At 42.5% G+C, this 15693-nt stretch overlaps 1 protein-coding gene across 1 annotated transcript in view; it reads right to left on the reverse strand.

Moving 5' to 3' along the window:
• MTREX (Mtr4 exosome RNA helicase) overlaps positions 1-15693 on the reverse strand; it is a 1888266-nt gene that overhangs the window by 104541 nt on the left and 1768032 nt on the right. The window contains exon 25 of the mRNA XM_044063928.1: positions 14426-14588. Coding sequence (XP_043919863.1) covers positions 14426-14588 — 163 coding nt within the window. The remainder of the gene's footprint in view (positions 1-14425; positions 14589-15693) is intronic.

Below are 15693 nucleotides of genomic sequence, written 5' to 3' on the forward strand. Positions count from 1 at the left end.
CATAAATGTAGATGTTCGAGTGTCTTCACTGTTGCAGTCATAACTGTAGGGTGCTCCTGCCGGCAGGCAGCCCGAGGTCAGCCAGAATCCCAAAGTCTGGGTCCGGCGTTGGCTGTACAAGCTAGTACCCTGATGTCAGTACGCTCTGGTACATAGCCCTCAGCCGACGCCATCTTCTCCAGTCTTTCTTGCCGTGCGGTGGAAAGCAGCTCGCAAGTCGTTGGTTGGCGATTTTCGAACAGCGTATTTTGTCGTCGGTCCGAAGTTCTTACTTCTCTTCTCAAAGCTAAGTACCCCGTTGGGGAATCTTTTTCTTGTTCCGATGTCAGAAAAAGTTAATAATTGTATAACGTGTGGGAAACAAATACCTCAAAAAGATTTCCACTCTTACTTGTCTACCTTGCTTAGGCCCTGACCACGACGTTTCTTGTTGTCGGTTCTGTGCCAGGTTCAATTCTCGTACTATCAAGCGCAGGTACGATTGGGCTCTAAATTATTTTGGCAGACGCTTCAATTATAGAATGTCGTCGGACACTACCGGAATTCAAAAGAAGCGCAAAGACAAAGACAGGCCTCCGAGGTCCAAACAGGACTCGTTGCAGCTGGAGCCAGCGTCCGGTTCGGCTGTCGTCAGTGAGGCGCTTTTGCAGCCCCTGTCGTTCGCCACTTCTGAACCGATGGCCGATACGGACTCCCATGGGGAGCCATCAAGGCCTACTATTTTAACTGCTGCAGGATCTTCGGACGTCTGTTCTGTTGTCTACTCACATTTTTCAAGAACCACTAATTACATGGATTAACAAACTATTTTTGTCATGTAAAACTTCATGTAAAACTTGTATACCAAACTGCTTGAGTGATCACTTTTCTCACTGTTTTTTTTTTATTATAGCTTATGTTCTATACTGTTTTTATTTTACTATTGTTGCTCATTTATTTAATTGTATGTATGTAATGGAGTCTCTCTCTACTGTTCTTCGTTCACCACTGTAATTTTTCAGTTATAAGAAACTGTATCTATGAAATAATGGAGCTTTTCTCCCCGGGCCTCTGCTAAAAATGGGCCACTGGCCCAGTCAGACTTTCCGGTAAACAAACGCAAAATAAATAAAATCAAATAAATCTGCTGTTCTTTTCTCTTCCAGCAAAACTTATGGAGGTCATGTTCTGTCAGCGGGAAAAACAATTCTTATCGGGTTTAAGAGAAGAAAACTCCTTTTGTGATTTCCCGCCCTACATTTACATTTTTTTTTTTTAAAGAAAGGTCATCTTGAAGGGAAGGTGTGTGGGAGCTACTACTGGAACAGGCACCATATTCAAACATCAGCTGTTACAGTGACGTTTCACACACAACTGTCCTATGTTCATCATAAAGTTCTTTTTGCAGTATTTGTAATACATGGGAAAGAAACTCTCACAGGGGCCCAAAAAAGTACAGTTGTGTACACTTACCATAAATGTAGATGTTCGAGTGTATTCACTGTTGCAGTCATCACCTGTGGGCTATCCCTGCTGTGGTAGCCCTTGGCCGGCCCGAATACCAGTCTCGATGTTTTTCTGCGTCAGCTTGCTGTCGCTTGCTGGCTGATGTCAGGTCGCCAGTGCTATAAAGGAAGCCAGCCGACGCCATTAAATCAGTTTTTCTTGCCCTAACCAGTCAGAGGCCCAAGTAAATATAGTGAAGTGATCTTGGTGTCTAAAAGCCACTATAAAAAACTTATGTCTCCCTAAAGAAAGAAGATATAAGGAGCAAGGAGGGTGGGAAAAGTACAGTTTTGTACACTTAACATAAATGTAGATGTTTGAGTGTGTTCACTCTTGCAGTCATTACATTTGGGTAATCTGCTGGCAGGTTGCCCTCAGTCGGCCTGATTAACAAAGTCTTGGGTCTTGCATCGGTTGCTGTCCCTTTCTTCCATGCCGTCGGGTCATCAGGGGTATAAAACATGCAGCCAACGCCATTACATCAGTTTTTCTTGCCCCAATGTCAGGTGCCCCCCAAATGGGGAGCAAAAATATATATAAATAATATAAAACACAAAAATATATATCTTCAAACAAAAGCAAATACATCAAAAAGGCTTTTAAGCGTAGTAAAATAAAGGAGAGGCACAGTCAGAGAAAAAATAGGGGGCTGGAGGGAGGGTAACCAGGACTGCAACAGTGAATACACACGAACATCTACACTTATGGCAAGTGTACACAACTGTACTATGTTCTTCATGTTTCACTGTTGCAGTCATTACATTTGGGTAGATTCCCAAAGCTAAGGCTGGGAGGATGGATTTATACAGTATTAGGACTGGCTATAAGGCCCTGCAAAACAGCAGTGACAAAGCCAGCTCTGAATTTAGAGAAAATTGGTAAATGATAGTGTTTGGTGAAGGTATGAACTGAACTCCAGGTAGCAGCTTCTAGAATTATCTATGGTAGGAACACATTTGAGAAAGGATGTAGAAGTAGATGCAGCCCTGTTGGAATGTGATCTGATCCCCTGGGGATAGAATTTCCATGGTGCTTATAGCAGAAATGAATGCAATGGCTTATCCATTTGGAAATGGTTTGCTTTGACATAGCCTTTCCCTCTGCCCCTGTAGCAAATGCTACCAGCAGTTTAGATTTTCTTCGAGATTTAGTCCTATCCAAGTAAAATCTAAATTGTCTGCATACATCCAAAGAATGCAGAATCCACTCCCCTTTGTTCTGTGGATTGGGAAAGAAAGTTGGCAAATGAATGGACTGATTAAGAGCCACACTGGATACCACCTTGGGCAAGAAGAATGGATTGGTCCGGAGTGACACCCTGTATGCATGAAAGATTATGAAAGGCTCCACTGCCAGACTTGCAACCAGGAATGAGGGTACTAGTGATTTCATTTCATTTATGGTGTACCCTAGACAAGTTAGAACCCTTTTTACAAATGCCAGATGTTTCAGAAGAATGGCCTTGTTTTCTGCCTGAATTAGACAATTGTCCAGGTATGGATACATTTGAATATTTCTTTGCCTACAAAATGCAATTACTGGAGCCAGGCACTTTGTAAAGACCCTGGGTGCAGTAGATAAGCCAAAGGGTAGTGCAGAAAACTGATAATTCAAGTAGCCTGCTTTGAAGCTGAAGTATCTTCTGCAAGATTCCCTGATTAGGATATGCAGGTAAGCCGCATTTAGATATAGCGTTGCCAACCAGGCACCTTTGCCTAGCATAGGAAGTAACTGGTGAAGAGTCATTATTTTGAATTGAGTAGACAGGTCCAGAATTGGACGCCATGATTTGTCTTTTCTGGGTATCAGGAAAAGTCTGGAATACAAACCTTGACCCTTTTCCTCTTCTGGTACTAGTTGAATACCCCCCATGTTTAAGAGGGAAAGTACTTGTTGCTGAGCGTCTGCCCACTGATTTGGGGGCAGGTCTGGCCATTCGCTTGGAGTTGGCAACGTGTAGAAATGAAATCTGTATCCTTGGGACACTATATTTAAAACCCATTTGTCCTGGGTTATAAGTTGCCATTTTTTTGCATGAAGTGCCAGTTTTCCCCCCAAAGGGGCGGCTAAAAGGTAAGTGCTTGGTAATTCTAAAGGAAAGTCACTGAGACTGTTTGCCATAGGGAGGTGTCTTCTTGTTTCCTGATTTGGAAGAGGAGGTACCCCATTGCTTAGTTCTGTAAGTCCCTTGGGACTGAAATCTGGTGCTTTTGGAATGTCTGGGTTTGGCCTTAGGCTCTGGATGGAACTGGAAAGGACCAGTTCTTAGTAGGCCAGTGCCTACTAAATCTTGCTGGTTGTACCTGTAAGAAATCTTTCACAGTTTGCATAGATTTAGCTTTATCTTTCATCTTTTTTAGAACTTCTTCAGCCTTATTGCCAAACAGACGGTCATGTTGCAAAGGAGCATCTAACAATTTTGCTTTAACATGATCAGGCAGATTGCTCCTTAAGCCAAGCATGCCTTCTAAGCACAGATTCAGTAACAGCAGCCCTGCAAGAGGCCTCCAAGGAATCAAAACCACATTGCAAAGTACGTTTTCCAACTTGTTCAGCTGAATGCAATAAATCCTGTAAATCTTTATTTTCCACACAGTCAGAAATCAACATCATTTTCTGTTTAAGCAGTCCCATGATATGCTGCTGATATTTTAGCATATGGAATTGACAATTTAAAGCCCTGATTGCCAAGGTTGCAGAAGTATAAACCTTTTTACCCTATCTATCCAGCGCCCTGGAGTCTCTATTAGAAGGGGTAGGATTTTTAGCAGTAGAAGCCTTAATGCCCTTGGGCCCCGGAGAAATGGTTTCAGGGTTCGCAACAGGATTTTTGACAGGGAATTTGTGGGAGTCAGGAACCCTGTACTATCTCTGTCTGGCTTACAAGGGGCCGGAGGCAGAGAATCAGGGGCCATACTGGATTCTGAAAACACATCAACAATGTCTAGTACAGGAGGTATAGCCAAAGGCCTATGTTGTGGAAGAAGAAAAACCCTAAGCCTCTTTTTGGATTCAGAGAAATCCTGACTTTCCCAGTGGAAATGCTCCCGTACGGTATGTAAAGTTTCCACAAAAGAAAAATCCTCTGGAGGAGAAGCAGAAGGAATGGAATCCTCTGTATCAGAGTCCTCATAAGTAGGTATGGACAAATCCTGTTCATTAGAAGAGTCAGAAGAAACAGGAGTCCTGTTCAGAAGATTCATAGACAAGTTTTGGCCTAGGCCTCTTAGAAGGGGGGGGGCGGTTGGCTACCCCTGATTAGAGTAATTAAAGCTTCAGCCATCTTAATCATTTGTTTTTTAGGCAAAGGGGCTTGAACATGTGATCTGGGTGTCGGTTTTTTAGACAGAGCGAGGTTTTGGCCTTAATATAGAAGGTGGTGTTGGTTTAATATACAAATCTGTAGGCCTGAATACACCCTCAGAAGCCGGTGCCTGCACAGCGGCTCCGGACCCATCCATGGTAGAGACATCTGTGGGTTCCACAGGTGAAGCATCTCACGGCATACCGGACTCCGAATGGGTCTCAGTAGAGGCCTGCGAATCAGAAACAGCGGGCATCAGGGGCTGCAAAAGCACCTCACTGAGTACCGGCGAACTGGCGACTGGCTTAGGAGAAGCGTCGTCGGCAGTTTTGGACCTCAACGGCCTGTCGCTTTTTCTTTGCGTTTTTTCGGTATTCCAGTAGTCGGATTGCTAACAGACCCCATTTCTGGATAATTAAACCAAGAACCAAAATATTTAGAAGCAAAAATGTACCGACGACGGATAGTGCGCTGATTAAATAAAGCACAAAACCAACAACAAGGTACGTCGTGGTCAGGGCCTAGGCAAGGAATACAGTACAAATGGAAATCCTTATGAGGTATTTGCTTCCTGCAAGTAATACAATTATTAACTTTTATTGACATCAGTAAGGAGCAAGAAAAAGTTTCCCCAATGGGGTACTTAGCTTTTTAGTTGAAGACTTTGGTTCTGAAACTCAAAAACAAAAATTTCAGGAGTCAGCCGACCGGCACTTGCAAACTGCTTCTGCTTCGGGCACCGCGTGGTAAGAAAGACTGATGTAATGGCGTCGGCTGCATGTTTTATACCCCTGATGACCTGACGTCATGGAAGAGGGACAGCAACCGACGCAGGACCCAAGACTTTGTTAATCAGGCTGACTGAGGGCAACCTGCCAGCAGATTACCCAAATGTAATGACTGCAACAGTGAAACACGAAGAACATCCAGGACTGCAACAGTGAATACACTCAAACATCTACATATATGGTAAGTGTACACAACTGTACTATGTTCTTCGTGTTTCACTGTTGCAGTCATCACCTCTGGGAGGATTTCCAAAGCTGAGGACAGGGGTGGTAGGATTGGTAAGAGGCCTAGGAATGGGTCAGCATGTCCTGCAGAACTCCAGAGGCAAACCCTGCCCTAGCCTTAGAAAATAGAGGTAGGTGGTAATGGCTGGTAAAGGTATGGACAAGTCCAGATGGCAGCTTCCAGGATGTCCCTGGTGGGAACTCCTCTGACGAATGCTGTGGAAGTGGAGGCTGCCCTTGTGGAATGGATTCAAATAGACTTGGGGGGGGGGGGTCCCATGCAAACTGCAGCAGAAATGGATACAGTGTGATATCCATTTGGAAATGGTTTGTTTGGAGATGGGCTTCCCCTCTACCCCTGGAGAAAAGCTGACCAGTAGTTGGTCTGTTTTCCTGAAGGGTTTATTACCGTCCAGATAGTATCTGAGCTGTCGGTGCATGTCCAGTGAGTGCAGAATTCTTTCCCCCTTGTTTTGAGGGTTAGGAAAGAAGGTGGGTAGATATATGGCCTGACTGAGAGTTGCATTAGATACCACCTTGGGTATAAAGGAGGGATTAGTCTTCAGGGAGACCCTGTCTGCATGGAAGATGATGAAGGGCTCAATGGCCATCAGAGCCTGAAGTTCTGAAACCCTTCTGGCTGAGGTGATAGCTAGGAGAAAAGCAGTCTTCCAGGAGAGGTATCTTAGTTCTGCTGAAGCAGCAGGTTAGAAGGGTGGTAAAGTTAGTTTTTCCAAAACATATTTCAGGTCCCAGACTGAAGTGGGTGACCTTCTGGGAGGTCTGATATTAGAAGCCCTTCTGAGGAATTGTTTAATCAAAGGATGGGAAACTGGGCTGTTCTGCATCAAAATTAGCTGAAATGGCTGAGGCGTGGATTTCAATAGAGGTGGAGAGGCCACTATTAAGTAGCTCCGCTAGGTAGCCCAGGATAAGAGGGATGAAAGGTTGTGAGGTATTGTCCCCTCTGGACTGGCTCCAGGAGCAGAATCGTTTCCAATTTCCTGCATATAAGATTTTCTGGTGCTGGTCCTTCTGGCCTCTGTGATTATGTCTAGGACCTGTTTGCTTAACAGGGGCCCCTTGTTTGCCTTTAGAGTATTAGTCACACTGATAGTTTGAGTGTCTGCAAGTCTGGGTGCAGCATCCCCACCCCCCGTAAGGTCAGGCTGCGGAGTAAAGGGTACCAATGTTGTCTGGGCCAATCTGGAGGAATGAGGATGGCCTTTGGTCTCTCCTCCCTTATTTTCATCAGCACCCTGGGGATAAGAGGCAGAGGAAAGTGAGTACACAAAGAGGGTGTCCCACGGGAGGGTCAAGGCATCCTCCTTCCACACTAGGTGGTGATACTCCCTGGTACAGAATTTCTTCAGCTGATGGTTGGGATGTGAAGCAAAGAGATCCACCTCCGGAGTCCCCCACACTGGAGTGACTTGTAAAAACATTTTTCTGTGGAGCTGCCATTCGTGGGGGTCCAGTAAGTTTCTACTAAAGTGGTCTGCCACGGTGTTGTTGATCCCTGGTAGTATTGTGCTATCAGGTGTAGTCCCATAGAAGAGGCTGCCAGCCACAGGTTCATTTCTAGCCTGCACAGAGGGTAAGATTGGGTACCTCCCTGTTTGCTGATGTAGCACATTACTGTGGTGTTGTCTGTTTTAAGGAAAACCCCTGTCTTGAGATGGGGTTTAAAGGATGTCAGAGCCTTTTGTACTGCCACCATTTCCTTCTGGTTGATGTGTAAGGGAAGGTGCTGGGCATACCAAAGATTTGGGTGCACCTGCCTTCTAGGTGAATGCCCCAAGCTATGTCTGAGGTGTCGGTGGTAATGGTCTGCCTGGTTGGGCGGTGGGTGAAGGGAAGACTCTTCTGGGCTCAGGCCCCTGCCCAGTAGAGAAACTCGGCCCTTATGCAGGGGATCAGAGGAAGAGAGGTCTCTAGAGGCCAAGTGTGCTGACACCAGAGGTTCTTTAGGTACCACTGATTTTTTTCTCATGTGAAGCCTGGCCAGAGGAATTAGAAGGATGCAATATGCCATGTACCACAAGGCTTGCAGGAACGTCCTCACAGTGAGGTGACTTCTAGAAGCCAGCTGGGTAAGATAGAGAGGCAGGAAGCTCCGTCTTTCTGGGGATAGGAAGGCCATTTGAAAATAATCTTCCTGGAGGGTGTTTGCCTTGATTTTTTCTCGTTGATGGTGTACCTTAAGGAGGTTATGAGGGCTTTGACAAAGAAGAGGTCCTTGAGGAGCTTTTCTATGCAATCTGCCTGAATGAGGCAGTCATCCAGATCAGGGTAAATTTGTATATTTTTCTGTCTTCAAAAGGCTATGGCCAGGGCTAAGCATTTGGTGAATATCCTTGGAGCAGTAGATAAGCCAAAGGGTAGCGCAGAGAATTGAAAGTGTTGCGAGCCTGCTCTGAAGCGAAGGAATTTCCTGCAGGATTCCCCTATGAGGATGTGGAGGTAGGCATCTTTTAGATCTAGGGTAACTAACCAGGCTTTTGTCGGCATAGGCAGCAGCTGCTGCAAAGTTAGCATTCTGAATTTGGGGACCACCAGGAAGGTGTTCAGAATGGATAGATCGAGGATGGGGCGCCAAGTTACCTCTTTTCTGGGAACAAGGAATAGTCTGGAATAAAAGCTTTTGCCCGTTTGATCTGAGGGAACAGGTTCTACTGCCCCTTGGGATATGAGAGTTTGGACTTGTTTCAATGCTTCTGCCAACTGATTTGGAGGCAAGTCTGGGTACCCTCTTGGAATTCGGAGCATGTTGCATGAGAATTTGTATCCCTGAGAAATTATCTTTAAGACTCATTAGTCCTTTGTTACAGAAAGCCAATTCTCTTTGCAGAGGGAGAGCCTTCCTCCTAGTTTTTGGTGGGTGAAAAAGAGGGCAGAGGGGAGAGCGGGAGTCATTGAGAGTTTTTGCCTTGGGAGTGGAAGTTGTCCACTGTTTGGCTCTCTGCTGTCCCTGGGATAGGAGTTTGGGTGGTCTGTCCCTGCAGTGCTTACCTTGTCCTTGTCTGCTAGATGCAGGAAACGGCCAGTGTTTTGAGGGAAAAATCCTACTGAACCTAGGAGGTTGTACCTGAAGGAAATCTTTTACTGTTTGCATAGATTTTGCCTTGTCTTCCATCTTTTTAAGCACCTCTTCTGCTTTTACTCCAAACAAGTGGTCCTTATCCAAGGGTGCATTAAGTAATTTAGATTTGATATGATCAGGGAGAAGTTGTTCCTTCAACCATGCATGTCTCCTAATGACAGATCCTGACGCTGCTGCCCTTGCTTGAGGCTTCTAGGGGGAATCATATCCACAGTGTAAAGAGTGCAGTAAAATCTTCTAACTCTTTCGAAATAGCACAGTAAGGAAATGTTGAAATCTTTTGTTTTAATAGCGCCAAAGTGTGTCGTTGATATTTTAACATGTAGAACTGACAGTTGAGTGCTCTAATAGCTAAGGTTGCAGAGGTGTATACTTTTTTAACCCATCTGTCCAGAGCTTTGGAGTCCTTGTCAGAAGGAGTAGGATTCATTGTAGAACTAGCCCTTAGCTCCTTTTGGTCCCTGTGTAATGACCTTTGGGTCTGCAGCAGGATTTCTGTACAGGTATTTGTGAGAATCCGGTACTCTGTAATACCGGTCAGGTTTTTTGGGAGCAGCTGGGAGGGCGTCAGGAGTTGAGCTGGATTCCTGGAAGACATCATCAACCACCTCTAAGATAGGGGGGATGGCTAAGGGTCGTTCTGGGGCAGCTCTAGAAACTCTTAGTCCTTTCTTAGACTGAGGGAAGTCATGCGAGTCCCAGTGGAAATGTTCCTTGAGGGTGTGAAGGGTTTCCCCAAAATAAAGATTTTCTGGAGGGGAGGCAGAAGGAATAGATTCCTCTGCATCTGAATACTCATAAGCAGTAAGAGGAGGTTGTTTTTCAAAATCTGAATAATCAGACTCCTCGGAATCCTGTTCTGTCAGTACTTCAGGGGAAGTGTCCTTTTTCCTTTTAGAAGGTGTGGCCTGACTAGACCTTGATAAGGGTGATAAGATCCTCCGCCATTTTAAGCATTTGAGTGTGGGGTAAAAATAGTGGCTAGAAGTAGTTTCCCTAGGAGTGGCCTTGTTTCTCGGCCTAAGAGTATCCATAGGTCTGAGTGAAACGGTAGTCGGAGAAGACGTTTTTTTTGTCTAGATTTGGTAGTGCAAAAAGCCTCCTTGGAAGCCGGTGCCTGTGTCGCGGCTCTGGACTCAACCAAGGTAGAGACAACCAAAGACTAGGAAGATGAAGAATACTTCTGCGGCATACCGGACTCTGAAAGGGTCTCTGTAGAGGCTTGCAAAGGTATCGAATCAGGCAGCAGGGGCTGAGGAACTGCTTCACTGAATTCCAGACAATGGACTACCTGCTTAGCAGTAGATTCTTCGGAAGGCTTAGCCTTGTGTGGTCTGTATCGATCTTTGTCCTTACGTTTTTTCGGTATGTCTACGGATTTGTTGGCTGACAGGCGCCATTTTGGAATGCGAAGACAGAAGACGAAAATACCTGGCTACAAAATGAGCTGTACAACAAATGGTTCTCTCATTAAAAAGGGCACAGAACTGGCAACGGGGGACATCGTGGTCTGGGCTAAACAATTGATGCAATATGAATGAAAGTCTTGGGAGTGCTATTTGCTTTCCACAGGCGAGACAATTGTTAAATTTTTCGGACATTGGTTAGTACAAGAAAAAAGGATCCCCAATGGTGTACTTAGCTTTAGATGTTTTCAGCTGTAATTCAAACACTGGCAGCGACCAACCGGCACACTTGCGAACTGCTTCTGCTACGGGCTCCACAATAAGAAAGACTGATGGAATGGTGTTGGCTGCCTTCCTTTACAGCACTGATGACCTGACGTCAGCCAGCAAGTGACAGCAGCTGACACAGAAAAACACTGACTCTGGTATTCAGGCCGGCTGAGGACTAACACAGCAGGGGTAACCCACAGGTGAGTACTACAACAGTAGAACACGAAGAACATCTAAGGGGAGGATGAAACGGTGTCCAGTTTAGTTCAAGTGAAACCCTGAAGCACTGCTTCTTTAAACAGCACTCTAACTGAATATTCAGCTTTTGACTTCTTGGAGAAAGTATAGACCAATGCTCAAATGGCTGTCTTGCACGTGGCTTGAGTTCAGACCCACTTAAAAAGGAGGAATATGTGGAAGCTACCCTGGTAGAATGAAAACTCAGTTCCTGCAGATACTTGCCTTGCTTTTTTTTTGTTTTTTTTGTTAATCGCGGTTAATACTTTATTAAAAGGTTTTTAATTTGACATATTTGACAATCCCCATACATGATGGATGCACATTTTATTTCGACACCAATTGCTGATACAACCATGTTGTATATTTATACAATACTAACAAACTATCTTCATGTCAAACAATCTGTGCCTTTATTCAATTATGAATAACTTACTATTAAGCATGCAAATCCAACATCACAACCAACCATTCTACATATTCTTAATCCCATATTTGATTAAACATTGTTCATTAATAGTAACAGTTAAACACACCTTTACAGCAATCTGAGATCAGGAATTTATTAGTGATCATATATATTTGCTTCCACTACATTACAAATTGTAACGACTGGACCAGTAATTTTACGTGATACCGGAGCCTACGTTATTAAACAGGTATTCATCTTTATTTTCTGTTAACGTCCTCTTCATGCTCAACTTCTATTACAGCATCCAACACAGCCCATTTTTTTAAAAAAAAAAAAGTTCTGTTTCTGTTCTTCATTACTTCTCAGTTTCGTATCTCTAATCATCTTTACCACCTTTCATCGATGAATTTGTATTTTCCTTTTCATTTTTTTAATTATACCTTTCTTAGCCACTAACACTGACAATGGCAATGCTTTCACCTGTTTGGTACATGCTATTTTCCACCAACTAAACAAAACATCTCTATATTGAAGGTTAACTCGGGTAAATTATAGTACAATACATAGCATTTTACTCCAAGTCATTTTTGTACTGAAGCAACTCCATACATTCCCAAAATAAATGAACTCAAGAACCTCTTTCTGAACCATTTCATCTCTAGCAGATTACTTGTCTACAGGGACATTTTGTCTAGTCACACAGGTGTACCGAATATTTGTGCAAATATTTTTATGCAAAAATTCAAATTTTTCTCCATTTAATTGCACATCTAAAATCAAAACATTTTACTCCATTGATTATTTGTAATCTCAATTTATATATTCACTTCATGCTATTTTGGCCATTATACTGTATCGTCTTTTCAAATCTAGTATTTCATATGCTCTACTTACCACCCTTTTCCAATCTGCCATTTCTGTTCTGGCCTCAATTATAAAAAAATATTTGTGGTTTAAAAAAGTTACTAACCGACCTCCACATTTTTTGACCCCTAACAGACAAGTATTTGCAAGTTGATACGAGTTCAATAAACTGAATGCTTGTGTAACTTCATCCCATTTTATTAACCCATCACTTTTATCATTTTCTCCCAAAAATCTTGTTTTCCAAATACTCACTGCATTTTCTCCCGTCTCTTATTATCATATAACCGATTGGTTTTATTCTACTTCTCCAAGGTCTATCTTCCTTTAACATAAAAACTCACTTAATACTTACACGTATACAAATCTATACATAATGTTCACTACACTCCTTTCCTGAACTTGCCCAAATGCCTACACGCGATTATAATGTTACCTCATTAAGCATTATGTCTATCATATGTACTTCTATTTAGGTATATATTTCCTAACTTGAATCAAATATATTAAACTCTAAATTGTGTAGCCTTATAGTATGCTCCCAAGTCCCAAAACATCCTGTTCCTTTGCAAGCATTTTTTCCACTACACACACTTTGTCCTACAGAAAATCCTTAATTTCCTTTATGACATCCTTCCATATCTGCTCTTTCATAGGTAATTACTAGACTAATGGTGCTACAGCCTTCACTAACCAATAACACCCAAGATGACAACATATCTTATTTCCCCTGATATAGAATGGGGGTAGTATTGGGGTAGTGGGGCTTTGGGTGTTGGAGCCCTGAGTCATTTTACAGACTGCCTCTGTCCATAAAGGACAAGGGCAGTACTCTGGGAGTGAATTTTATGGTTCCCATCCACTTATGCAAATTTGTTTTGAAGAGAGTGAGGGACGGGCTTTGTTTTACAAAGACGAGAAGTTTATTCCCTACACGAGGTAGCCTCCGAGATGCAGATCCATCTCTCTTGTATGTTTGGTTAATTACAACTAAGGATCAAGTCCATGGAATGTTTAACCCTCGCATAATCTTTATTGCGAATAAGTACCATTGTACATGCTGGATCACACAACGGCTTGTAGGTCAGGTATAAGTCGCCTCTCAGTAACCAATATGAAATGGAGTAAAGGGATAGGGCCTTTAGTTGGTCCGCATAACATGCATCTTATACTTTGAATTTTTCTTTTTAATTAATTTTTTGGTTTTTAGTTTTTTTACTGAAAAACATCTGGAGCCACTCCAACTGGTTTAAGTACCTGGTTAGGCACATGCAGAAGGGAGCATTGTTCTCGATTTATGGGCCTGATTAGGATGGAGTACAATGACACAGCCTCCTTTGAACTTGATCCCATTCCTTTACATAAGTTGAGTCACACAAAGGATTTCTTCAGTACCGTAACACCTGTGCTCTAAGAAGACTAATTTGTCAGTGTCTCTTGGTCAAGCTGCTATAAAGCTCTTTATAGCTACTGCTTGGCCCATGTGGTAATTGAAAACGTAAAACTAAGATACAAAGCATGACATCACTAAAGTATCCAAGCTAGAATTTCCTTAACCAACTTTCACCTTTGCCAAAAGTTAATGAAATTTTCAAATTTAGCTCTATAACTACGTAAATGAGTTCACACAATATACTTTTGTTGCATACTATGCCAAGACAACCTAATGTCCTGCCTTTAGTACTTTTCCTCCTTAACCTTCCTTCCAGGATGTCAGCATGTTATGTATTGCTGCAGGTTATAAAAAAAATTTCCAGCAGCATGCTGTTTTTAAATGTCTACGTGCAATTATGCACATTATACTTAAAGCAAAAATTATTTATTGTGCTCTGATGTTCTGTTAATTGCAATACAGCTCAAATCTGAAAAAAAGCAGTGCTTTTATGAATGGTTAATTCATCTTTTGTATGTGTACAGTATAATGTACAATGCAGCTCAACCACACCATATATACAATTTAACTATGACACAGTTTATAATACTCCCCATGAATCTCATGCATCCTTAAGACCTGGATTATTCTGTGAAAGCCATACTAGTACACCCCCAACAGATGGACCAAATACAAAATCCAACAGCTAAATACATAAAGACATACTCATGATGCCACTAATAAGTCAGCAGACTGCAATATACCATTAAATTAAACCACAATGAGCATGGTAATTAACAGGGAAAAACAGTACTTCTAGTTTTGATGTATTTTTGTCACAAGTACTTTGCTAAACCCCATCTAGGCATTAAAATGTCTGAACTCTCTATACTAGTGCAGGTAAACCTCCCAAAGATCATGTTTTTAATCAAAAAGCATTTACGATATTTAAAAGGTACCTTCAAAAACATCTGTCATTTTGCATATCTGAGCAAAGTTTGCCCCTTTGGCCCATGTATATACCACATCCATCAGATTAGGACGGAACGAATTCAAATAGGATTCTTCATCTATTGGTAATTTGGCTTCGGCTGAAACCTTTGCTATTCTTCGGGCGCATTCCTGAGGGGAAAATTAGGGTAATGGATTATCGAATGCAGTATGCTGCAACCTCACAATGCTAAACGCTTCAAAACATCAATAGGCTTAAACAGATTAAAAATACCATATGCAAAACACACATTAAGGGAAGGGGAGAGGTAATTATAGAACATTCGATAAATGACGATAAATAAAATTCTGTTCAACAGTGTGTATGTAATACAACAGCAAAGGCCAGATTATGCTGAGCAAATGCTACTTTCAAAGCTCATTTTCATGTAAATAAAGCTGTAAAACAATCGTCCCTAACAAATTATTAAAAGACACAAAAAATGGGAAATGCTTTATGACAAAAACAATAAATAAATAAATATATTAAATAAATAAATAAAATGCTTGCTGAAAGCACTTTGGTGGCAAGTTCAAACCAAAGGTCTCCAAAGGAGTTCATACAGGAAAGTACAGTTGTGTACACTTACTATAAATGTAGATGTTCGAGTGTATTCACTGTTGCAGTCACTACATTTGGGTTATCTGCCTGCAGGTAGCCCTCAGCCAGCCAGAATATCAAAGTCTTGGGTCCTACGTCGGATGCTGTCTCTTCCATGACGTCAGGTCATTAGGGGTATAAAGCATGCAGCAGACGCCATTACATCAGTTTTTCTTGCCCCAGACGTCAGGTCATTAGGGGTATAAAGCATGCAGCAGACGCCATTACATCAGTTTTTCTTGCCCCAGATATCAGGTGCCCCCATAATGGGAAGCAATTAAATACAAGTTACACCTCCAACAAAAAGCAAATACACCAGAAAGCTGAAATACACTAAACAAGAAGAAAGGTATAGCCAAGAGAAGTCAGGGGGCTGGAGGGAGGGTAACCAGGACTGCAACAGTGAATACACTCAAACATCTACATTTATGGTAAGTGTAAAAAACTGTACTATGTTCTTCATGTTTCACTGTCACAGTCATTATATTTGGGTAGATTCCCAAAGCTAAGGAAGGGAGGAGGCAGTTAGAGAGCATTAGGATCAGCTATTACGCCCTGCAAGACTGCAGTGACAAAACCAACGCTGGATTTAGAAAACAATAGGCAAGTGGTAATGCTTGGTAAAGGTATGTACAG

The sequence above is a fragment of the Protopterus annectens genome, chromosome 2.part2 (genome assembly GCF_019279795.1).
Source record: "Protopterus annectens isolate FY-2018-M chromosome 2.part2, PAN1.0, whole genome shotgun sequence".
Lineage (NCBI taxonomy): Eukaryota > Metazoa > Chordata > Ceratodontiformes > Protopteridae > Protopterus > Protopterus annectens.